Source organism: Tauraco erythrolophus, chromosome 3, assembly GCF_009769465.1.
Source record: "Tauraco erythrolophus isolate bTauEry1 chromosome 3, bTauEry1.pri, whole genome shotgun sequence".
Taxonomy (NCBI): domain Eukaryota; kingdom Metazoa; phylum Chordata; class Aves; order Musophagiformes; family Musophagidae; genus Tauraco; species Tauraco erythrolophus.
The window spans coordinates 44,214,653-44,241,583 of record NC_141467.1 but is presented as its reverse complement, the minus strand read 5'-3'; the positions used below and the strand labels follow the sequence as shown (position 1 = coordinate 44,241,583).

The following is a 26,931-nucleotide window of genomic DNA, read 5'->3' as shown; positions in this document are numbered from 1 at the left end:
CTCCCTCAGTGGCGACTGGTGAAAAACAGGTGTTCTCAAGTAGACTAGCTGATTTCTTCCCTAGAAGAATTTTACTACAGTAAACACCATTTGGTGATTTTCTCCAATGTACATGACTAAGTTGGAGAAGATGAAACCTGCTTTTAGTAAGCAAACCTGTTTAGAATATGCATCTACACCGCCACTGCTTTTTCATCCTTCTCTATGAGGCAATACTTATCTAATGAAAGTGGGATTTATGTATTCCCTACTTTTTAACACTCCTGTAATCCAGTCAAATAAAGAATGATCTCTTTCTACCTTCTAAAAATGAAATATCATGATTTAAAAGTGCATGTTAGCCCTTGTGATAAACATTCTTATGGAAAACACATGTTTCTGTGATTTTTATTATTAAAGTTCTAAGTCAGTCTTCTTTAATCAATATAGAAACATGCAAATGTCTTAAAAATTATATAATATTTCTTCATTGTTGTGCTTATTCTATTCAAATTAAAATATATATAATTTGTCCAGTTACATATATTGTGCTCTATGCACTTTCTCTATTTAAATAGAATTTTAATAATCTTTTTTTCTTAGGATGACTGTGGTATTGACATTAGTATATCATAAGAAGCCATCTTGTCTGCAGTCTCATTATATATTTCCATGTGTTTAATTTAGTATCACTGTAATCTCAATCTTCCGATTTCAACAGATATCCCTGATTAATGAGAATGAATTAGCCTTCCCCTCTCTGCTACATATTTTTGTACATTCTGACTGAAAATATACTGTTTACTAAAGGCTTGCTTTTTTTTTTTTCAGTTCAACAAATCTTAGCCTTTTGTCTTTGACATTCTTTAAGTTATCATTTCTTTAGTTAATACGTTGCTTTTGTTAGAAAATGAAGGTCTTAAGAAATTTGTGTGCTTGGTTATCTTCTTAGCCTTGCTGCTCAATCTGCTTAATTGTTGTCACCATACAATATAGTTTCTGAGACATTTTTCATCATCCTAACACCACATTACATTTGCATTATGGCTGTGAGGTTTGTGTCATAGCACACATATTGTATTTTAAATACAGAACCAAAATTAAAGTCAAAAGCAATTTAACAGGCTTTAGTAATAAATACTGACCAGTTGTATCCAGTATAGTAACCAATATCCAGACAACTTTTCTTTTATGGCATATCTGTGTTTGGAGAGCTACAAATACTGCAACTCTGATTCAGTGCAAGAAGTAAGCGCTTGCATAACATGAAGATCGCATATATTCCTGTTCAGAGAAGCCTTTTGCTGCCACGTAGAGTTTATAAAAGTTCAGTGCCTTTTTGAGTGTGATGTATTGCAATTCATTTTTTCATTTTTAAATCTAGACTGTTCACAGCTGTATTGTAACGTCAGCATAATCACTGACTTTAAGATGGTCAGTGGGGATTTGTCCCACTGTAACTCAGATCTCCATTGAGAACTTAGACCCTTGCATTTGTAGGTCAACAGATGTGTGTTTCACCTCTGCTGCTTCTCTGAGTGAGTACAGGAATGTTTTGTAGATGCTGTCAGATTACTTTGCAAGCACATTTCTGATCCCTATGATGTATTCAGAATCAGAACTGCAGAAAACATTTTTTAATCTGTTTTATACACTCGGAATTACAGTTTGAAAAGTTAGCTGAGGAACCAGAATGCAGTTTTAGAAATGCTTGTGTCTTGTTTTGCTATTCTTAGTTATTAAACTTGGAATTGCAAAGGAATAGTTAGCCAGGTGTTTGGTGCAAGCTGACAAAATAAGACTGCAGATACAAGGTAAATGATGCTAATATTAGCATGATGCTTTCTTTCAATAATTGCCTGTGAGGTAAGATGCTTTTTTGCCTCCAAAATAATTTTCTTTATGGGACTGTTCTGCAGACCACAGATATCCTGTTAGTGGTGGGGGCTAATTTTTAATTCTAAAGTAGTATTTATTCTAAAAGAAACTAAACTTTCATCAAAAAAAATCAAAGCAGAATGAAGGTGGAAAAAATTAATGTGCCTTTTATTTAATAGGCAAACCAAACCAAAACAATCTCCAGGCTGCATCTCAATATAAAAGCAATGTAGTTCAACTGATGACCACATTTTCTACACAAATTTATACAGAGTAAATAATTGATTAGTCAAGCCCAATGCTATGCAAACCATCCTGCCTCCCAATTTTCTGAATCAGGTGTTTTCACCAGTGAATATTATATTGAGTTCTTATGTCTGGGTAGTATGGCACATCATATTTGAGATTAGGTGAGATAAAATATGAATAAGACAAAAAGTATTCATTCACAATGATAAATTAATAAGGGAGAATTTGGTCCTCACAGAAATCACAGAAAGTTTTGCCAATAATTCAGAGAATTCTTGTTCATTCACAGGCTAGAACTACCTTTGCTGTTAAAGTCATTGGGGAATATTCACTAGCGAGACACTCCAAATAGTGTTTTGAGAAAGCTAAAAAGTGAACAATCAACTATGCTTTACCAATGAGAAATGCTGGTTGGGTACAACCGGCAAAGTTCATTTTGTACTTACTGACAGTTTTAAGTGAAACAGTTTTGCACCAACATCATTGCATAATAAATTTTCCAAATAACTTTACCTGTGTAGGAGCTGGATTTTGAAGCTAAGACAAGCTATACTCTGAGGATAGAAGCAGCCAATTTGCATGTCGACCCTCGCTTCCTGAGTCTGGGACCCTTCAGTGACATGACAACAGTGAAGATAATCGTAGAAGATGTCGATGAGCCACCAGTGTTTACATCACGTTTGTACTCCATGGTGGTGTCTGAAGCAGCAAAGGTTGGCACTATCATTGGAACCGTAGCGGCCCATGATCCGGATGCCTCAAATAGTCCTGTCAGGTAATTATAAGATGTCTTAATTGTTTGTTTATTTATCCTTTGTATTGAGGTTGTTCATTTTGTTGTGGGAGGGTCTTTGGTTACACCAAAAGTGATTAGTTAGCTTTTATCTCTTGTAGAGGGAGATTGAGATGTTCTAAAAGTTTGCGTATTTTGACTTTTATGCTCCTGAACTACAGAACCTCTAAAAAAATAATATATTTAAATCTCTGTAAAACAAAGAAGCGAAGATGTAATTTCAAGATTCGAAAGAAAAAAGCCTCAGAATATTACTCATATTTATTTCTCTCTAAGTTTAGGAAGAATCTATTATCATCTTTAACAAGTTACGTTCTCTTAAATCAACCAGGACCAAAATATATATAAATATTTAATATATGTCTATGTGTGTGTCTATGTGTGTCTGCATAATGATTCATATTCTGCATGCCCTATGCACAAGAATGTAATAGCACACAGACTCTTGCATGGTAAACTGGAGCTGAGGTCCTAGAGAAAAAAACATTAGATAAAAACTCTTTACATGAGAGAAATGAATGGGACAAAACACATCCTGTCCTAGTCAGGATGATTAAGGGCAATAATCTTTTGGCTTTTGTAAATTCTTCTGCAGCCAAATATCTTCCATTTGAATGGGAAGAGGTATAAACACTAGAGATGCATGAAAACTGTCAAGGGCCTTTTCCTCTGTCTTCAGTGTTTGAAGATCCTGCAAGTCTTTCACAATCTAATGTCCAGGATCATAAAGAAACCATAAGAAAACACGAAGTATTGATCTTATGTTTGCCTATATCTAAGGTTAAAGCTCAAGGACAAAGACTCACCACCTAAGTTAAACCAATAATGAGTTACTTGTTAATTTTCCTATGCAGAGCAGTAATATTTATTGTCAAAGGAACATGTAAAGGATCTAGAGGGTAATACTTCTGACTCAGAAACTTTGTGAACTTTAACATCTGCAGGAGGAGGAACACATACACAGTTAAATGTTAGTACTAAGTTTCATTTGTTGTTTTTGTTCAATTGGGACATATGTAGAAAAGACATAGAATCATAGAATGATTTGGGTTGGAAGGGACCTCAAACATCATCTAGTTCCAACGCCCCTGTCATGGGCAGAGACACCTTTCACTACACCAAAGCCTCATCCAACCTGACCTTGAACACTTCCAGGGATGGGGCATCTACAATTTCTCTGGGCAACCTGTTCCAGTGCCTCACCACCCTCAATGTAAAAAATTTCTTCCTTATATCTAATCTAAAATGCCTCTCTTTCGGTTTAAAGCCATTGCCCCTTGTCTTATCACTACACACCCTCGCAAAAAGTCCCTCTCCACCTTTCTTGTAGGCCCCCTTCAGATACTGGAAGGCTGCAATAAGATCACCCTGGAGACTTCTCTTCTCCAGGCTGAACAATCCCAATTCTCTCAGCCTGTCTTCATAGGAGAGGTGCTCCAGCCCTTGGGTCATCTTCGTGACCCTTCTCTGGATCCGCTCCAACAGCTCCATGTCCTTCTTGTGCTGGGGACTTCAGAGCGGAATGCAGTATTCCAGGTGGGGTCTCACAGGAGTAGAGCAGAGTCACCTCCCTTGACCTGCTGGCCACACTTCTTTTGATACAGCCCAGGATACAGTTGGCTTTCTGGGCTGCCAGCGCACATTGCCGGCTCATGTTGAGCTTCTCATCAACTGGCACCCCCAAGTTCTTTTCCTCAGGGCTACTCTCAATCCATTCTCTGCCCAGCTCTTCACAGGTACAGAACTCGTTTGGATGTCACTTTTTTTTGGGATGTTAAATTTTTACTTTCATGCATTGAAGATGATCTTGGGACTCTAGTGTAGCTCTGTAATGTCAGAAGCAGCAACCTTAAGTTGTAAAAATAAAGCATATGTTTCACTCCTAGAGGTGACGTAAGTGTTCTCTCTCTCGTTATATATTAGTGACATATTCAAAATAGCTGATTTCTACCATGTATAAACAAGTCCTAGATGGATGGTTGGCATGGATTTACTTGCAAAACTTATCTTTGCTGAGCTCTTTCTTTGCTGTGGCAGGGTTTTCTGGCACTGATGTTAGCATCTGGTGTGTAATATATGGTTTAGCAGAATCATGTAGAGTGGGATTAAATTCAGTTCCATAAATGCAGTCCACATTCAGAATGCTTTTGACTCCTGTGTAAACAAAAGGATGAGTTTATAGGCCTTGATCTGGTTAATTTTTACAATTCCAGCATAAAAAAGTAGTTATATCGCCAGTTTAACTAGTATCTTGGAGATTTCTTCTGCTTCAGAGATGTTTGGAACTTGAAAGGGAGGAAAAAGAGGAATAGTGAAAGTTTATCTATATACTTGGGAACTTGCTATGTACATTGTCGGGGGTAGTGACAGATCATATAATTTAAAGCTGTCCTGCATCTCCTATGATATACATTAGATCCAGATTCACCTAAAATTAGAATATGTTAAAGAGGATTAATGCATAATACCTTTCATGATCTATTTAAGAAGTTTAAATTATTAATCCATAAATAAGTATTCCAAATTCCAAACATTGGATTATATTGATATTGATTAAAAATCAGATTTGTTACAATTCAGAAAATATTGAAATTACAAGATCGAACACAATTAAAATTTGACAATACTGAGGCGTGAGGGGAAGTAATAAATATTTTGAAAATAAGAGGTTGTCTTGTACAGACCAGAGAACTATTCATGTTTGAACTAGCTTAAATAAAGGATTTAAAACTCCTGCAGCTCAAAGATTTTCAAGTATTAATGGCTGCAAGGAATTAAGGGATTAAAAGTATTTAAAATAGGTTTTTTATGATTTGAATATGGATACAACACTTGTAAATAAGTTAAGGGATACTGCTTGCTTCCTATGCATAAAAATTATTTTTCTTCTTGTTTCATAAGAATCTGTTATCCAGTTTATATAACTTGTTTACTTTCCCTCCCTCCCCTCTCCTTCCTTCCTTCCTTCCTTCCTTCCTTCCTTCCTTCCTTCCTTCCTTCCTTCCTTCCTTCCTTCCTTCCTTCCTTCCTTCCTTCCTTCCTTCCTTCCTTCCTTCCTTCCTTCCTTCCTTCCTTCCTTCCCTCCTTTTTATTGCTTATTTAAAATTGTTTTCTTACTTTTTTTCCCTTTGTTTCTCACCTCTTCTCCTTCTCTCTCATTCTTTCTTTCTTACTCTTTTTTAAAGAAAAGTCTTTGGCTCTTCAAATTGCATAGTGATAGTGTTAATAATTGAGAAACCTAAAGGCTGGCAAGACACTGAATCCCAGCTACGGGGCCTGCCAAGATTGATGACATAGCAGAGATGACAGGCAAAATCTCATGGGGAAGCTTGCCAGCCACAAACCACCTGAAGAGCACTGCTGACTAAGTAAACAACAGTGCTGGCATGAAATAAAGTAAAAAAATGAGCTACAGTTAACATAAAATAGGGGGGAAAAATGAGATAGGGAGAGCTTTAATCCATGAAAACTGCTGTTATTGTTGTTGTTACAACTCTTTACTCCATTTTCTCTCTCGCTGTGACATAATATGGTAAAACAATTCTGATTATGTAACAAGTCTCTGCTCTAAGACTTTGCAGGCAAGAAGGATATATAAAAACACAGTAATATAACAAAGTAAAAGCTGGTATATTACAACACAAGAACAAATAAATGGTGTCATAAGATCATTATATCTGGGAAGTCCCATTTTTAAACTATCTTCTGTAATTCTTTCCTTCCACGTTGTTCAAAGGGTTTGGTTAATGTTATATCAGTAATCTAATATATCATCAGTGTGACAGTAATTGTAATGATCACACTTGATCTGATTCAGACATTTTAATTCGTCCTGAGTGTAGCGAAGTGCTCTCAAGTACATACTTGATCTAAATGAGAGTGCAGGAATCTGACCCAATATTAAATCGAATGTCAAGAACATTCCAGTTGTAAATCTAAATCTGCCTAATCAACTGTCCCTTTCTCCTGAAAGGGTTATAAGCAAAACACCCAGAGGCATTTTGACCTTTTCCCTTGTGCTATTTTATGTTTGCTAAGGAGCTCATTTCCCCTTCCCAAAATAAATTCAGAGGTAAAAGATATGTTGAGCCAAAGAGTTAAGGGCATGAGCCTGTGTTTGTCTAATGACAGTAAAGCACCAGGAGCTGACAGTGATGACATGCAATCCCTTGACCTACTCTGCATCATCTCTCTTTTTTTCCCCTGCCCCTGCAGCTCTGGGTGAGTCAGAGGTTCTTCTACTGGTGATAGAAAGCTCTGTGCTCAGACTGCCAGCCCCCATGGGAGCAGTGCCCGGCTGGTACAGCCATGTAGCAAAATTCCAACTCGCCTTCTCCTTAGCTGGGGTTCAGGAGGATACTATTCCATGAATAAATGAAAGTTTTCCTTACAATAGAGAGGAAGAAAGAAAAGAGAGAGTAATACCTATAACCTTACTTAAGAGAGCACTGTGGAAAGAGACCACCAGTGTCAGCACAGGTTGTTGTGTAACTCTCTTGCCTTTGCATAAGGCTTTGTTTCTCTCAGCACCTCAGAGAAACTGGACAAAACAAAGTTCAAAATGGGGAAGCAATGGAAACTCTTTCTGTCTAGTAAGAAATCAATGGAACATTTTTACAAGCTGTAATTGAACATAAATCAAAAGTTTTCTTTCATCCTTCATCTAGGTACTCAATAGATCGAAACACAGACCTAGAGAGGTATTTCAATATTGATGCCAACAGTGGAGTCATTACAACTGCCAAATCTTTGGACAGGGAAACTAATGCTGTTCATAATATCACAGTTTTGGCTATGGAGAGTCGTAAGTAACAATTTAAAGATTTTATTGGCTGTTTATATGTAAAACTTCAGACTTTATTGTGATCAGCTGCATTGAGAGAAATTATGACACTTTCAAACCATGGCAGATAAAAATAACTTCCTACCTAATGTAAAAGAAACCTATGTAATAAAAAATCAGAAATAAAACAGATTATTTGCTCTTTCCTTTGCCTTACACCTTGTTTAGTCTTTTGACTTCCGAAAAACAAGTACAAAGGAAGATGAAATATGTTAAGTCAGCAGTCTCAGACCAAGTACCATTAGAGTAAAAGTGACATGAAGTATAGAGGAGAGCAGTTAGTTCATCTTACTGAAGGCTCTCACTTAGAGCTGATTGCTGTTGGTCAGCCACAGCATTCTTAAAAGGTATGAAGGAAAGGGGATATGAATGCTTGTGTGGTTTCACTTTCCTGACTCTAAGATAAGACTGTAGAGGATATTTCGTACTTGGTTTCTTTTCTGGTATAAGATGAAAAGTGTTGAAGACTTGAATTCCTCAAGCACATGCAACAAGGATTCTGTTAATGCAAGTTTAAACTTAAATTTGTTCAGCTCTGAATACATTCTGTAAAAAACTACATATTTTTGCCTTTATATTTGAAGAATTTATTTCTTCAGTTTTCATCCTTATTACTACTCTTGGTCTGTGATAATAAAGGGGTTATCTGTTCTCTAACCTACTATTTTAAAAATCTCAACTTCTTGCTTTCAGTGAAGTTAATTTAATGTTTAACCTCAAAGCTAACACTTATCATTTAGTGTCTGTATGAATTTATCTTGTATTCTCAGGAGCAGAACTTTGGTCTAAGAGGCCAGCATGGAAACCAAAAATTTTCCTGGGTAATAACAAAACTCACAAGGTAGCCAAGAGGCATATCTGACTCAAGTGAGAGTCTAGGAGCGCAAGTAATACCTTACAATGCTTCAATTTATGTTCATGGCCTGCTTGGTTTTCAATCAGCTTAGATCAGCAGAAGAAAAAGTTGATGTCAAAATTGCTTACTCCTCTGGTATAAATCAAAACTAACCAAAACACTCTATGATCTACGTTTGGATGCATTGCTTTAAGTACTTAAAATATTTACTCAAATGTGGTTGCAATACCCTATAAAAAGACAGATACATATTCGAAAGTTTGTATAGTTTTTCATTCTGCCCTGCTCCATCACTAATATCACCACTTCTGTTAAAAAAATCATACAATCCCTCTTTTCCCTGCTCCAAATCAGAAGCGTTATTTAGCAAAATAAGTATAGCACACATTAATGTGTTGTATGCTTAGTCCAAAGAATATCCACTCTTTAAGATTAAATGATGATATTGAACCCTGCACAGATTCATATTTTAGCTAGAGATGTGCATCAGTTTAAGAATGTGATTTATATTTAAAGTGTTCAATATGTTAATGACAATGTTGAAATACTTAGTTGTGTGTGCTCTTTAAATACTTTGGTATCTGCCTGGGAATATAGCTTCCTCTTTTTTGTGTTATACATAGCTTACGGAATTCTGTTTTTAACTTCTTAATAGCCTGCAACAAAATTTTGCAATTGCAATAAATTGCAACAAAAATTTATTTAACCCGTAATAGCCATGCTATTCCCAATACGAATAGTGCTGTTCTGGCTAGCTATACACCTTGGTGATGGTTTTGTATCATCTTGCTCTTATCCTTCCATATGATGTGATTCGATGCTGTGATTAGTGAGTTAGATTTTCAGTTTATCCCCGAGAGCAATATCTTAATTTCATTGCAGTGGCTGGAAAACATAACCATTGTTTCCACTAGGTCCAGAAGATCAGGCCAAGAGGTTCCTTTGTCTTTCTAGGAAGGGTTGTAATTGGTTTGATTTGCATATGCAAAAGAAGAATGCAAATGAGAAATATGCTGACCCAAAGAATACCTTGCAAGGAGCTCCTGATTGTTTTGTTGGCTTCTTTTCCTATAGAGAATCCAGCACAGATTGGGAGAGGCTATGTAGCCATCACTATCCTTGACATCAATGACAATGCCCCTGAGTTTGCTATGGAGTATGAGACAACTGTCTGTGAAAATGCTCAACCTGGTCAGGTATGGCTTGATAGTTTTTTTACATTTATTTTTATCAGATAGGCAGCCATCTGCCAGCTCTAAGATAAAACATAATCAGCTTATAGTAATGAAAATAACACTTTGCTATGCAGCACAAGCACATATTAATCAAATCCTAACATCTTCACCGCACCTCTGAAGAGAAAGACTCAGGTGTAAATATTACTTGTTGAAGGTGCTGTTAAAATCTCTGGCTTTCTTACTGATGTAACTGACGTATTTTGCTAAACTCACCCAATTTTGAAGAATATTAAGAATGCATGCATACTTCCTCCTAATTTTGCTAGGAAGTGGGAGGTCATACATGAAGGTTATTCTGAGACTAAAGGCCTACCATTCCTAAAACGAGTGCATCCTTTTGTTTCCCTTAGGAAGTATGGGCCATAAGGCCACCATTTCACAAGGGAGATGTAATTAAACAGTGTTTTTTAACTACTCAGAAGTCCTCCAAGTAGTCCTAGACTCAACTAAAAGTATCTGGTGTTATTTATCCTTAATGTCTTTCATATTTGGATTTTTTCTCTCTACTTCATAAGACCTCAGAAAATATATAAATTTTCTCATTCTCTCTACTGTTTCCCAGAAAACTAGTAGATGTTTCACCCACACAGATCCCACATCTTCCCTGGGAGGCTTTACACTTTTGTGTCTTCTCCCAGAATATTGCCCTTCCTGTGGCAGATGTTGTTTATTACACATTTCAAAATCACAGTATAATTTAAATCCCTAACAGAAAACACTGTGATTATTAGCATGTGTTCATGAGAAACACAGAATATGCATGCTCTTCTTGGAGTACCTGTTTGTTTTCGCTGTGATGTGGTCAGTACTGTTAGCTCTGACTACTCATTCTTTATGGATTTTAAGCAAAGATCACACTTTGTTTTAGAGAAAGATTTTGACAGATTTTTAGAAAATAAAAATGGAAAATAAAATAAAATAAAAATTAACCCCATAAAATAGTAACGTACTAATGATGTGGCTTTTTCTTTTTCATGATAAAAAAGAAAAAAAACAGGACATGAATTAAAATGCTCAAAAGCGTAATCTTCTCCTTTGAAAGTTTTCAACATTGATTATGGCATTAATAATAATTCCGCTAAGGGTCATCCAGAAGATACACTTTTTCCACTGCTGTGCAGTCTATACTCCAAGCCCTGGTGAATGGAAGGACCTGACATTCTCACAGGCCCTGCAGATCATTGCTTTTGGCTGATAAAGTTGGTACAGACAAAGTAAAGAGTCGATTCACATTTTAGTTTTAATAGTGTCTGCACATACTGAGGAGAACAGAAAATCAAAATGCAATATGAGCAGGACTCAAGAGAGGGTTGATACTTTGAGAGGTATTAAAGGAGTTATACAATGTACATGTATTTATGTTTCTTACCATTCCAAACAATGAAAACCCTATGTATCTCAAAACAGGTCATACAGAAAATCAGTGCAATTGATAAAGATGACCCACCAAATGGCCATCAGTTCTACTTCAGTTTAACAGCAGAGGCAGCAAATAACCACAATTTTACACTTCAGGACAACAAAGGTGAGGACCTTTTCTTTAGGTAAATATTTACCACTGACGCCCTTCATTTTGAATGTGTTGTGCTAATTATGACATAAACTTCTTTTCTGGTAAGGACATAAATTATGTGCAATCATCCTGAAAAATAGTTTTATCTGTAGATTATTTGTCAAGGGAATTAAGCTGTTGTTTGAATTGTTTAAAGCCTTGAGCCAAACAGGGCAGCTTCAAATCTCTTTCCAACCCCCCTCTCCCCGCCCCGAAGTCACTCTTCTCACATTTTTTCCTTGTATTTGTAGGTTTTTATCTAAATTAGATTTTACCTTGGGACAGTGACTGAAAAATGTCTAGGAATTCATGTTTTATTGATATAACTCAGGGCATTAAAAATGAGTTCACGGTAAATCAAGAGTTGTTTTTTTTTTAAGAAAAATACATCTTTTCAGTAAGTATCCCACCTACTCAAGAATGATTTTTATAATGGAAGCTGCCTACAGTATTTACACAGACTTCTTATGACTATTTCCCGAAAGACTTATGCAAAGACTCCCATTGACATCATATTTCTATTAGTTAAAATATCTGAGAAAACGCTTCTAATTAGTATTCTCGTTAGTTGTACTGCATATTATGGCATTGGGGAAAATATCAGTCAGTTTAGCTACTGACTGAAGCAAATAGAACTAAATAGACACTCTGTTACTCTTGCATTGCTCTTTTATGGATCAGTACTAACCCAAAGGTACAAAGTCATCCTTATTAATAAAATAAGAAAAATAGACATATGATGGACTCCAGGACAATGTTTGTACGGACAGACTTTGGACAACATTCACTAAGTATAACATGTGACCTAATAAAATTCTCTCACAGCGCTGTTTATTGCCTTACTCTGCATGTAGTTACTGACATGCTTAATTTTCTTCATATGAGCAGCTTGCAGTTTGAAAATAAGGACTATAACAGTAATAATGGTCAAAATAATAAAAATACACTAGAATAAGACTCTATTCAGAAATCTGACATTGCTACAAGTACTGTAAAGTATTTAATGAAAAGACAGGCCTACTTACAAAGACCTTACAATTTGGAAAAAGCAATAATAGACTTCTGTAATGCCACTAAAATCAATGGAGTTGCAAGACACAGCAGCAATTGCCTCTCTTGATGTTATTTAATTTTATGCATATTTCATAGGATGCTGTATCAAGAAGTGCTTATATACTTTGCCAGATAGGTCATAATAGACAACATAGTAAGGTAACTTTACGGGACTATCAATATATCTGTCTATAAATAGCTAGGTAAATAAACAGATAGACAGACAGACAGATCGACCGACCTTTTCTATACATCCTAGGAGATGTAACACCCTACCTCTCAGGAGCTATGAACCTGTATTGAACACAGTGAGTTTTGCACGTATTTGCTGGAACACGTGGACTTTTTAATCGCCCGACTCAGAGCAGCATTGAAGCACACATTTTAGACTGATTATATTAGTTATCTGTTGACTCTCAGCTGAGACTGAAAACAAGTGCATGTCTTTACATGTCCAATTATGTGTATTTGTGCACAAATTGGATATATTTTTTGCATTCAAAAAATATTTTATTGATCTTCAGAACTTATTCTTCCATTAATATGTTTATCTCTTCAGTTAATATGATAGCTATATCTGTAAATAATTGAAATTTTACTCCCTTGACCAGGGAGTAAAGGTATCCACCCAGCAGAAAGCCTTGACCTATCTAAGCTCTGCAACCATCACGATATTGTTGATGCAGCTTCCCAGATGGAGCTCCAGTGGGAACATGCTGCCCCCCAGGTGTCAGGCTGCAGGGTGTGCCTTGCTCTTCTGTCGGTAAGGGATGACAGCAGTGAGCACACCTGTGTGAGGTGCGCTCAGGTAGAGGAACTCCTCTGCTTAATGACAGAACTCTGGGAGGGGGTGATAAGAGAGACAAACCACTGGAATGGCACCCTGCCTTCCCTGAGACAGATCCAATGGGCAGACAGGACGCATGACACAGAGGATTCACTATCCTCTCTCTGCCTGGCTGAACATAGTGGCTTAAGGGATAGGGGGCAATGGCAACAAGTCCCTGCCTGGCACAGCAGGCGTGTCTCCTTTGTGACTACCCCACCTTCCCAGGTGCCCTTGAAAAATAGGTATAAGGTGCTTCAGGCAGAACCTAACAATAACGAGATCGGTGGTTCATGCAGCTTGGAGGTGTTGCCTGTGCCCTGCATCAAAACTTCTTCTGTAAAGAAAAAAAAAGGTGGCTCATTGTCATAGGAGACTCCCTTCTGAAGCGAATAGAATGCCCAATATACAGACCAGACCCACTTCTCAGGGAATTCTGCTGCCTCCCTGGGGCCAAGGTTAAAGATGTGAAGACAAAGCTTCCTACCCTGGTACAGCTCTCAGATTATTATCCATTATTGATTTTTCAGGTAGGGAACAATGAATTTGAAACAAGAAGTCAGAGGGCAATCTAGAGAGACTTCAGGGCCTTGGGACAACTGGTTAAAGGATCAGGAGCACAAGTAGTGTTCTCTATCCTTTCAGTTACAGGGAATGATGAGGAAAGAAACAGGAAGAGCCAGCAGGTCAATACCTGGCCCCAAGCCTGGTGTCCCCAAGAGAATTCTAGGCTTTTTGATCATGGGATAGTCTACAGGACACCAAGTGTGCTGGTAACAGATGAAGAACACCTGTCTCAAAGTGGGCAAAGGATCTTTGCACAGGAGTTAGCAGGGCTCATATAAAGAGCTTTAAACTATATTTGGAGGGAGAAAGGGATAAAATCAGGCTCGGTAGAGATAGGCCTGGGGGCAGCACGCCTATGTTTGAGGGACAGTGTGCTGAAGAGGTCCTTCAGTCTACCATCTCAGTGGAGGCAGGGGATGGAGACCGATGCAGCAGCAAAGACACAAGGATTATTGATGTGTTAGAAACCATGCAAGTACCTGAGAATGGTCATGTAGGAGCTAGGGCTTCTCCTCCCAAAAAGGTGAGGGGATCAATAGCCCAAATGAAGTGCACCTACACCAATGCACACAGCACGGGCAATGAACAGGAAGAGCTGGAACCTATTGTGCAGTGGGAAAACTATGATCGAGTGGCCATCATGGAAATGTGGTGGGATGACTCGCAAAACTGGACTGCTGCAATGGATGGCTGTAAACTCTTCAGAAGGGATAGGCAAGGAAGGAGAGGCAGTGGGGTAACCCTGTATGTTAGGGAGTGTTTTGACTGTGTGGAGCTTAATGATGATAATGAAAAGGTTGAGTGTTTCTGGGTAAGAATCAGGGGGAAGGCCAACAAGGCAGATATAGAAGGGTGGGAGTCTGTTATAGACCACTCAACCAGGATGAAGAGGCAGACAAAATACTCTATAAACAGCTGGGAGAACTCTCACAATCACTAGCCCTTGTTCTTGTGGGGCATTTCAACTTACCAGATGTCTGCTGGAAATACAATACAGCAGAGAGGTAATAGAGGAGGTTCCTGGAGTGTGTGGAAGATGACTTCCTGACACAGCTGGTGACAGAGGCAACTAAGGGAAGGTGCCCTGCTGGTCTTGTTGTCTGTGAACAGAGAAGGACTTGTGGGTCCTTCTCCTTACTGGAGAAGTAAGGAGGAGAATCAGCAGAACTGCTACCTTGGACTTGCAGAGGGCAGACTTTGGCCTGTTTAGGAGCCTGGTTGACAGAGTCCCTTGGAAGGCATTGCTGAAGGGAAAAGGAGCCCAGAAAGGCTTGGCATTCTTCAAGAAGGAAATCTTAAAGTCTCAGGAGCAGGCCATCCCCATGTGCCAAAAGACAAACCATCAGGAAAGAAGACGACAAGCCTGTTGAAGTGGAGAGCTTTGTCTGGAATTCAGGCAAAAAAAAAAAGTTTATGATCTCTGGAAGAAGGGGCAGGTGACTCAGGAGGACTGCAAGGATGTTGTGAGGTTATGCAGGGAGAAAATTAGAAGGGCCAAAGCCCAACTAGAACTTAATTTGGCTACTGCCATGAAAGACAATAAAAAATGTCTCTATAAACACATTAGCAACAAAAGGAAGACTAAGGAGAATCTTCACCCCTTTTTGGATGTGGGGGGAAACCTAGTGAGAAAGGATAAGGAACAGACTGAGGTACTTAATACCTTCTTTGCCTCAGTCTTTCATCAGAAAGCCAGTTGTTCTCAGATTAACCAGCTTCCAGAGCTAGAAGACAGGGAAGGACAGCAGAATAAAGCCCCCATAAAACCAAGGGGAAATGGTTAATGACCTACTCTACCACTTAGACACACACAAGTCTATGGGGCCAGATGGAATACACCCAAGGGTACTGAGGGAGCTGGCAGAAGTTCTTATTAAGCCACTTTCTATGATTTGTCAGCGGTCCCGAGTAACCAGGGAGGTCCCAGTTGATTGCAAGTCAGCAAACGTGATGCCTATCTACAAGAAGGACTGGAAGGAGATCTGGAGAGCTACAGGCCTGTCAGTCTGACCTTGGTGCCAGGGAAGGGTATGGAGCAGATCATCTTGAGTGCTATCACATGGCACGCACAGGACAACCAGGTGATTTGGCCCAGTGACCATGGGTTTATGAAAGGCATGTCCTACTTGACCAACTTGATCTGCCTCAATGAAAAGGTGACTCACTTTGTGGATGAAGGAAAGGCTGTGAATGTTTTCTACCTGGACTTTAGTAGTTAAAGCCTTTGACACCATTTCCCACAGCATTCTACTGAAGAAACTGTCTGCTCATGGCTTGGACAAGCATGTGCTTCGCTGAATAAAAAGCTGGCTCGATGGCTGAGCCCAAAGAGTTGCAGTGAATGGAGTTAAATCCAGTTCGTGGCTGGTCACAAGTGGAGTGGCTGGAAAAATACCTGGGGGTATTCGTTAATAGCCAACTGAATATAAGCCAGCAGTGTGTCCAGGTGGCCAAGAAGGCCAAGAGCATCCTGCCTTATATCAGAACTAGTGTGGCCAGAAGGACTAAGGAAATGATTGTCCTTCTGTACTCGGCACTGGTGAGGCCGCACCTCAAATACTATGTTCAGTTTTGGACCCCTCACTACAAGAAAGACATTGAGGTGCTATGTCCAAAGAAGAGTAAGGAAGCTGGTAAAGGGTCTAGAGCACAAGTCTTATGAAGGAAGAACTGGGGTTGTTTAGCCTGGAGAAAAGGAGACTGAAGGGAGTCCTTATTGCTCTTTACAACTACCTGAAAGAATGTTGTAGTGAAGTGGATGTTGGTCTCTCGTCTCAAGTAGCAAGTGATAGGACAAGAGGAAATGGCCTCAAATTGTGCCAGGGGAGGTAGAGATTGGATATTAGGAAAAATTTCTTCACTGAAAGGGTTATTAAGCATTGGAACAGGCTGCCCAGGGAAGTCACCATCTGTGGAGGTTTTTAAAAGATGTATTGATGTGGTGCTTAAGGACACAGTTTAGTGGTGGACTTGGCAGTGTTCAGTTAACCGTTGGACTCAATGATCTTCAAGGTCTCTTCCAATGTAAACGATTCCACAGTTCTCTGATTCTCTGACTCTATGATTCATTTCTCACAGCATTCTCCTGGACAAACTTGCATGGGTGCTCTTTTCGCAGAATAAAAAACTGGCTGGATGGCTGAGCCCAAAGTGTGATGGTGAATGGAGTTAAATCCAGTCTGCAGTGGATCACAAGAGATGTTCCCCAGAGCTCAGTATTTGGGCCAGTACTGTATAATATCTTTATCAATGATCTGGACAAGTGCATCAAGTGCACCCTCATTAAGTTTGCAGATAACACCAAGTTGGATGGAAGTGTTGATCTGCTTGAGGGTAGGAAGGCTCTACAGAGGGATGTGCACAGACTGGATCAACGGGCCAAGGCTAATTTTAAGAGATTCAACAATGCTAAGTGTCAGGTTCTGCACTTGAGTCACAACAACTCCATGCAACGCCACAGGCTTGGGGAAGAGTGGCTGGAAAGCTGCTCGGTGGAAAAGGACCTAGGGATATCAGTCAATAACTGGCTGCATATGAGCCAGCAGTGTGTCAAGGTGGCCAAGAAGGCCAATAGCATCCTGGCTTGAATCCAAAATAACGTGGCCAGCAGGACTAGGGAAGTGATTGTCCCCCTGCACTTGACACTAGTGAGACCAGACCTCAAATACTGTGCTCTGTTTTGGGCCCCTCACTACAAGAAAGACATTGAGGTGCTGGAGTGTGTCCAAAGGAGGGCAACAAAGTTGTTGAAGGGTCTAGAGCACAAGTCGTATGAGGAGTGGCTGAGGGAACTGGGGTAGTTTAGCCTGGAGAAAAGGAAGCTGAGGGGAGACCTTATCGCTCTTTACAACTACCTGAAAGGAAGTTGGAGCATGGTGGATGTCTCTCTTTTCTCCCAAGTAACAAGCAATAGGACAAAAGAAAACAGCCTCAAGTTGCATGAGGGGAGGTTTAGACTGGATATTAGGAAAAATTTCTTCAACAAAAGGGTTATGAAGCATTGGAACAGGCTTCTCTGGGAAGTGGTGGAGTCACCATCTCTGGAGGTACTTAAAAGACATGTAGGTGTGGTGCTTAGGGACATGGTTACGTTATACGGTTGAACCCAATAATCTTAATAATTCTATGATTTTAAATAGTTCCTTGGAAATTAGACCTGAAACAGGTATATAGATACTTAAACTGATCACTGAAGGGTGAATTTTTTTCTCATCTTCAACTATTGATCAAGAGTGTGGAACTATGAGCTTAATTAAAGCCTGCAATTTCTTAACTATGCAATTTCAAAAGTCTTTTGTGGAAAACGGAAATCTTTTTCTTTAATTGAATATAATATCTGAATTGATCCTATCTCTGCAGCTTCACAAATATATGACCAGGAAAGATAAACTTGTTGAAGTAATAGAAATGTGTTTATAAAGTCTTTTAAGTGAAATACTGTATTATTTATAGGCTTATGTTTTACAAAGATCATGTATTTTATATTTGTCTTTTTATTCCTTTATCTAGATAACACTGCAACAGTATTAACCAGAAGAAACGGGTTCCGAAGACAGGAACAGTCTGTTTTCTACTTGCCAATATTCATTGTGGATAGTGGATCACCTTCACTTAGTAGCACTAATACCCTCACCATCAGAGTCTGTGATTGTGATGCAGATGGTATTGCTCAGACATGCAATGCAGAAGCATATATCTTGCCTGCAGGACTTAGCACTGGAGCCCTGATAGCGATCTTGGCTTGTGTCTTGACACTGCTAGGTACGTCTTCTTCCTGTTACCATTATTTTCTGTTCAATGTATAGTAGCAAAAAATAGATATCTATATCTATATATCTATATGTACATATCTTAAATCCTTGCCCCCTGTTCTGTAAACAGGGATACTAGCATTCTCGGCAGAACAGCATTTTCTATCATGAACCACACAAAACCTTTAGTTTTGCATTTTCAAGTTCAAAAACTTTGTTTCTATGTCATGTTGCTTCCAGAGATATATATGAAATAATAGTAGAAAAAAAAAAAGATCACTTGCATCAAATGTTATATTTAAGAAAGAGTCAATGCAGTTTATGGAAGTATGTGGTTTAGCACACTCACCATATAATTAGCATGAGTGTGTGTCCCTTTTTCAGAAATATAACTCTTTTTAAATATTTATAGATTTGCAGAGAACAAAAGACATTTAGAAAATACAACAGATGTAATTTACTAATGGGAATCATCATATTTAATTGAACATCTACAAAAACATCTTTTGTTACTTCTACAACTGGTAGCACAGTTGGTTTTTGTGTTGTGCAGTGAAACTGCAACTAGATAAAAGATAGTGCAAAACAGTGGAACAGTGTCGACATCCTAGTTTGGTTAGCATTTCTCATTTCATGCCTAGTCCTTAAATAAAATGACTACAGGGCAATAGTAAAGGCCTAAATAGAGGAGTAAATATGAAGGATCATCCTGCATGCACAGGATGCAGAATGCGGGTGAGCAAAAGTGCAGTTTTGCATATTTTCAAAAGATGACATGTTAACAAGGGTATTGATTGAGCACACACTGATTTCCTTGATTGCTGTTGTCAATTGAGAGATTTTTCTATTCCCTGGCTGCACATATGGGTCTAAGAGAAAGAGGAGGACCATCTCCTCAGGTTGGTATAATCCCAGTGTTGATTTATCTGTCACTGTTATCCAGGTAATTTGAATAGGTCAAATCAAAAGACTTTTGTCCACACTTCTGTTCATGGCAGTATTTCAACAATGTATAGATTTCTCTTCTTATTGACTTGATTCACTTCACTGTAAACTATTAGAAGGAAATATGCCTTCTGCAACAAAAATTTCTAAAGGACTCAAAAAAGGAAATACTCTTGCATTGTTGTTATAGAGCAAGAAAAATCACTACCTCTGTGACGAACCCAACCAACTTACTCAACAGCTGTGTATAGGAGGTGACATTTCCAGAGTTTTCCGTCTTTCCATCCAATCTAACAGCATAAGATTGTTTAAACTCACTCAACACATGGTTAGGCATAGATTTAAGGAGAAATGGAAGGGAATGATTGCCAAAAGTTTTAATAAACATTTTTAAAATACCATTTTTTAGCAGCATTTCTAGGCCATCTATACACCCAAATGAACTTTATCTGGACATGAAGCTAAATGGTAGAGTTCAAAAAGATATAGAATATTCTCTCGTGTGAATTGACATTGACGTTACTGGAGAACCACCCATTTAAAACTTTGATCCAATGTACTTAAAAAGAAAAGTCCAGTAACAATAACAATTCACTTCATCCCAAATTGAAATGTCAACATTTCTATTATATATAAGAAGGAAGTTTCTGAAGTATACAGAAGAAACTAGTGTTGATACAAGACAGTGTGACTTGGGCATAACTTTCCTTAAATAGGAGCCACATGTCTTAAAGAAGAGCATCCAGTGGAGAGACAGCAAGTTATCTGGCAATAACTTGCTTATTCTACTCAGTACACCAGGAGTCAAGTCACACCAATAAATCAGGAAACCTGAGTTTTCATTCCGATCATTAATTTTAGAGTGTGCTGAACAAGCGTTTGGTAAAGAATTGAGGATAAGCTCTCTGAATACAGTGTTTGAAAAATGAGCGGTGCACTGGAGAAGAGTCTGGCAGATGACCACATTACCATTGGTTTTAGTTGTCAAAGAACTGACTTCCAAATTCAGCTATCTGAATGCATCACTACTGTTTATCCAAATAGACATTTGTATGTGCTCTCCTCACTTCCAATCTAAACTCTTCCTTTTGAATACAGTTCAAAGCCACAGGCACAGTTTAGGCTACATTTGTGTGCTAAACCTGGTATTAAGTCCTGCATGTTGGTACCGTATCCTGCTGCTTTTTTTTTGTCAGCCAGGTGCCAGTCTTCACAAGGAAGAGGTACCCAAGCACCACTGCTGCCCAGTGAAACCCCAGTCAAGCGTTGCTTGTCTGATCCCAGAGCCTTTCTTTCTCTCATCCTAGAAGATATTTTCTGAGATCAGCTGAATGGTGGTACTGCTAGGAACCGTCTTTCTTCTTTTTCCCTTTTTCTTCTCACATCCGTTCCTGAGAAAAATCCTGAAGATCCACTAGCATAGCATAAAAAATAGGCTTCGGCTGTTGGCAAGCGGTTCCAGGGCTGGGACCAAGGGATGCACCTTTTTGTGCAAGAGTTTATCAGTGAAAAGAGGAGAGAGGCAACCCGATGAAAATTTGTTTCTGACCCAAGATTAAGAAGTGGTACACATCCAGTCACATTCACTGATGCCATCTCAATGTGAGTGCCAGCTGTAAAGCAGAGGAGGGATGAGATTTGCATAAATGTCATGAATGCACGCATTCTGGTACTAGTATCTTGAATTCTCAACAAACTCTTACCTTCTCAAAGTTAGTATGATGTAGTTTGATATTTGTTCTTGCCCAGTACATCCCTTCATCTAATAAATAACCCTTTGTCTTGACCAAGGCTCAGATTGTATCCGTAGGATTTCTTAATATTATTATTTTTACTTAAGCAAACGATCGATTTTAGATAAGCACAATGTTTTCACTGACACTAAGAAGGAAGAATGTTACTAAATCATGCTAATTCATTATAATTGCATCTAATATGGTGTAGTCTACTTTTTCAAACTAAAAGAATTTTTAAAAGTGAAAAACATTTTATCAAAATCTTTTTCCCTCCTCATATTGCCGATGGAGATTAAATTCTAAATTTTATTCCACAGGAAAGTTCCAGTACTTTGTTAATTACTCAAAAATGCTTTGTAATTATTCACTCTAGTGAGGCTGTTTTAAAGAAAAAACTGGGAAAAAAAAGTGCTTGCAATTTATTCTGTGAAAAGCATATGAAAAGCTAGTTTGTATTCACTTTAGACTGTACATAATCTTTAGAGAAGCAAGTAGGAAATTTTTAACTCCTCTGAAAATTATATGGTAATTTAATTCAAGGTAATTTGTTTTTGAGTTAGCATCTTCCAGACACAATAATTGCTTTTGTAACAAGTGTTTAGCATAAAATGTGTACATAAAATCACACAAAAAAAGAATGTTCACCTGTAGATAACCCAATCATATTTGAGAGGTTAAAGTTTTTCTCTGTATTGAAACAATGGAAAGCTAAATTGACGTAATGCTTTTTCATTATTTTTATTTTCCATACTTCTGAATATAATCTATTAGTACCACCTATTTTCTTAGAAACACTAAAGAAAGTCTCCTATTAATGAGGTTCTATACTTTACAAGCTAATAATACATTGATTAAACTTCAAAATACAGCTTTCAATTATTATTTTTTTTTTCAATTGAAAGATATGGAGTTTGTTATTATTATCATAATACCTACAAGAACCCAATTAAATCTCCGCACATAATTGTGTGATTCGTAAACAAGTAGAAACAGTCCTAGTCATAAGGGTCTTATTCTCTAAATAGATAAAATGTGTACCGAATGTGACAATGTAACATATGTGGATTTTGGTCTTGCAGTTTTTAAAGGGATAAATCTATAACTGATTCAATTTGGAGGTATCCAGATTAAGTAACTTAAAAGTTGTTTGAGTATGCAATGCAGAAGCTGTTTTCTGAAAGTTATAGAGCCTATTACGGTCACTCAGTGTGGGCATTTAAAGGTCACAGTCACTTTGCAAATATCACTCCAAACTGATTAAACAACAGCTATATGTGAAGCTTCTTAACAGGGAATTAAATGCAGGTTTCCTGAGTCTTGGCCTCTGTAATCCCCAAATCTCATCTGACTGTACGAGCAACAGTAAGGTATAACTAAATAGGTTATTAGTGTGCTGCTTAGATGGCTGAACATCTCCAATCTTCAGCTTTATGAATCATGACACACCTAAGGCATCAACCAATGTGCAGATTTGCTTGCAGCTGATGCAGCTTATTGCTGTAGTAAGTGCCAGGCTTAGGGGTATAGTGTATACACAGCATGATAATGCTTGTGATTTAGCTCTGTCCCTTACTGTATAGCTCTGCATGTAGTCATCTCCCTCAGGTTGCCTCAAGGCTTTTATGGCTTCCTTACAATTATGTTGCAGTTGCCTTGAGTACAAAAGGAAAGATTAATACTAAAACAGAGAAATATGCTCTGGTGACTTAAACTTGTCTTTTTGCCAAATCATACCAAAAATGAAATTTCATAATAGTTCCATAAAGCACACTGCAAAATGGTCAAGCAAAAATCTGCACTTATATTCAAAGGTATTTGTTTAAAGATTGATTTAGATGAACTGAAACTACTGATAGTATCATCGCATCTATGCTGACACAAGAATAAAACTAGGTGTTATCACAGTTAATATAAGTACAAATGACATTTTCTCTTGGCTATTGTACCTGTTAAAAAAAATCAACATTTCTAACAATTCAGGCAAATCAGAACAAAAATGTTAGTTTAGATCTATCTTTATTATTATCTGGTTCTTTAGTCCTTATACTTATTTACTTCTAATATTGATTGGTTTATTTACTTGTTAAATCATATGAAATCAATATCGCTATTTCATCTCTTTAGCATGAGTTTGGTGTACCAGTAGGGAGCCAAACTAGTGGCCTCAATGTGCAATACGTGTGTCCCTAAAGCTTTTCCACTGTATTATTTCTTCTCTAAAAAGCATAAAATCAGGTTTTCTGGATGTTCAGCCAGTCACTAATTGCTGACTTGATCCCTTCTTTTGTGATAAATACAAAAAAAACCCAAAACCACCATGACTTAATGAGAAATGGATAAGCTTTTAAACCATTTGAACTTGATTTAGATATCAGTGGAATTTGTTTTGGGCTTGTATTCATCTCTGCAGTTCCTGCAATGCAGCTAAAGCTTTGTTCATTTAGAGGTTAAACTTTATTGTTCATAGCTGTTGCAAAGGCTAGAAATTAATGATCTCATAAAGCCATCTAAATGCTAAAATATTTAACCTTTAGAAAGACTCCATATTTTTCTTGGCTTCAAGCAAGTGTGAGATGTACAAGGAATACTATATAAAACATTCATTGTATCTTGATTTTTATTGTACCTTTAGGCGGACCTGCCTACTAAGTTTCATATTTTTCACTTATTAGATAGTATTTAACTCTCAAAATGAAGTCTGGTAAGAGGGACAGTAGTATGAAAATGCATTTACAGTTGAGTAAAGGAAATGATTAGCTGGTTACTTACATAGCAATATAAATTGTGGCAGTAAATGTTAAAAATAATAATTAAAAAGTTATGTCAATAACAATCTTGGCTTAAATGTATATTTGTACTGTCAGCAAGTTAATTTGTCTTTCACTTTAAAATATCTTTTATAATAAGGAAAGACATTAAGAGTAGAACGCAATTGTCTCTATGAATACAATTTTATGTTTTCTGTTGTGTTATTTACAGCTCAATTTGTATTATACAAATATAAGAATGTTTTGAAATTTCACAAAAGCCACTTTAAAGGTCAAAATCTTATATTGTCAAACTGCTTATGTAAATATTGTTCAAAGCAAAATGCCCCAAACTAGTGGCTTCTGAATTCAATATATAAAGCATGAGTCAGGGAGATGCCAGGGGCAAAAAAGTGAGAGCGTGATGTTAATGCTGCAGTAATATAGACTCACAAGGCATCTGGTACTAGATGGATCATTAGATATGTGCCTTGTAGCTACTGAAAAAAGAGGGAAAAGTATTGCCTAATACATTTGTCAAAAAGTTTAGGAAAAAAATGAACTTGTTCCAGTTTTATTTTTAGACATACATGGCTCCAAAGGAAAATAAAAAGAACTGCAGAAAGTCCACCTTTAAAGTCATCTTATGCTTTAGCCAATTCCAAATAGTACCATAACATCTGTAGATGTATGATACAGTTTTCTGCATGTGCAGTCTCTGAATGACGGGTTTATTCTAACCAAGTAATCCCAATATTAAATCATGTCTCATGATCACTAGATTGATATTGATTTAAAAAATTCTTCCATGAAAAGAAGGGCTTTCAAGAATGACAGTCCTACATCATACTATTTATGAAGACCACTTTTGAGACTATCTAGTGAAGCTCAATCTTAATTTTATTTATATCAGCTTTTGCTTTTCCAGATGATTATACAGAATTTAGTTGGTATATCAAAGTACTGTATGTGAAGATTGCAAACCTTAAACATATGAATGCATATAATCACATATTCTTAAGATTAAAAATAAACATAAAATCAGAAGACATTAACTGAATGTGGAATGACACTTTTCAACGGAGTGATATTTTTACAGTCATAGTGATGACAGTTATTTTCTAGGAGTATCATTAATTCAGCAAATGTTATCCAGATGCTACAATATAGTATTAATCATTTTCTAGGAGGATGATTCACACTCCATCATGTCCCACAGATGGGTGCAATATTCATATTACTGGTTCCATATTTTGTGTGTCAGCAATGATATTTCTCTACCAAAACTGTATTTGAACAAGAGGAGCCTCGAGTTAGTTTCTCTCACTTCTTTTGGCTGTCACTGCAGCTTGGTATTAGCTTTCAAGCTGAAAGAAACTTTAAGGATTAAAATTAAAAAAATAATTACATTTCTAGCACTGGCTGATCCAATGAACTCCAACCCTAACAGTTCTCATCAGATGTAATTCATAAACCTCAAGTACAGTACTTTGCACTTTATAGGAAAGTGAAGTCTTATACAGCGATACTTTTGATCCATGAACTAAGACAGTCTTATTTTACACATTACTTAACAATTCAGTGTTCTCCAATCTACGATTTTTTTTTTTTTTTCAGCAGAGATTGGCCATATACTTTAATTCAGTCTCTTCCCAAACCATGGTTGTTAAATTCTATTCAGTTATTTTATGAATGTGCTTTTATCGCTTGGGCAATTAAGAGTTCAGGAAAAGGTCCTTTTTTATTTCATGGCTGTGAGATTGTAATAGTCAGACTGAACCAGTCCTAAAATTTATGTTTAGCGGAAAGCATAGGATATAGAATTAGAGATGAAGACGTTAATCCAGAATGGTTTTGGAAATAGATTCTTTAACGTCTGAAAAGCTTATGGTTTAAAAGCTGTTTCAGAACCTGCTAGGTTTCAAATTTAACTGCATAAATTGCCTGCTATGTCCTTGGGTCTTTGCCGTATAAATTAGTGAGTACTTCCACCACTAGGAAAAAATACGAGGAAACTTTGGCATTGCTAAACCTCCAGTCTTTCTGTGTTCCAGTTCTTGTCTTGCTGATTGTCACCATGAGGCGACGGAAAAAAGAGCCCCTCATTTTTGATGAAGAGAGAGATATCAGAGAGAACATTGTCAGGTATGATGATGAGGGTGGTGGAGAAGAAGACACTGAGGCTTTTGACATGGCTGCCTTGAGAAACCTCAACGTTATCCGAGACACTAAGGCCAGAAGGGATGTGACACCTGAGATCCAGTTCTTGAGCAGACCGACTTTTAAAAGCATCCCAGATAATGTAATTTTTAGGGAGTTTATCTGGGAAAGACTAAAAGAAGCTGACGTGGACCCCTGCGCGCCGCCCTATGACTCTCTGCAGACATACGCATTTGAGGGGAACGGCTCGGTGGCAGAGTCACTCAGTTCTTTGGATTCCATCAGCTCAAACTCTGACCAGAACTACGATTACCTCAGTGACTGGGGCCCTCGCTTTAAAAGGCTCGCGGATATGTATGGGACTGGACCAGACTGCTTATACTCATAGCCTTGGAACCTTTATCTGAAAATGCACTGAAGAATACTAAAACAGAAAACTCAACCTTACAGACTGAAGAAAGTTGTAAATATTTCTCCATTTTTAACCTTTTAGGTTTTTTTGCCTTGGTGGAACATATCTTCATTAGACTTGTCCTAGAGACTGCACTGACCACACAGAATATGAGCATTTGGTGGCATTTTTGATAAAATTAAATGCTCAGCCACGTTCAAATAGATAGCAATCCTCAGATACCTGCAGAGGCAACTCACTTTCAAGGGTGTGTTTTGTGCTGTGACCTCAATAAGCCAACGATACTCTGTAGATGCCTTTGCAGTAAAGCTATATCTAGAACACATTGTCTCTGGTATGAGATAAG

General features: G+C 37.7%; 1 protein-coding gene across 2 annotated transcripts in view; it reads left to right on the top strand.

The window, feature by feature from the left end:
• LOC104383953 (cadherin-7) overlaps positions 1-26,561 on the top strand; it is a 77,336-nt gene extending 50,775 nt beyond the window's left edge. Inside the window, exons 6-11 of one of the 2 annotated variants that reach the window (XM_086609181.1) lie at positions 2,628-2,881; positions 7,567-7,703; positions 9,673-9,794; positions 11,244-11,361; positions 18,344-18,595; positions 26,068-26,561. In XM_086609181.1, coding sequence (XP_086465307.1) covers positions 2,628-2,881; positions 7,567-7,703; positions 9,673-9,794; positions 11,244-11,361; positions 18,344-18,595; positions 26,068-26,561 — 1,377 coding nt within the window. Of the gene's footprint in view, positions 1-2,627; positions 2,882-7,566; positions 7,704-9,672; positions 9,795-11,243; positions 11,362-12,700; positions 12,745-18,343; positions 18,596-26,067 lie in introns of those variants that run through there. The other variant, XM_086609183.1, reaches the window with a different exon arrangement.
• Positions 26,562-26,931: the final 370 nt, after the last annotated feature.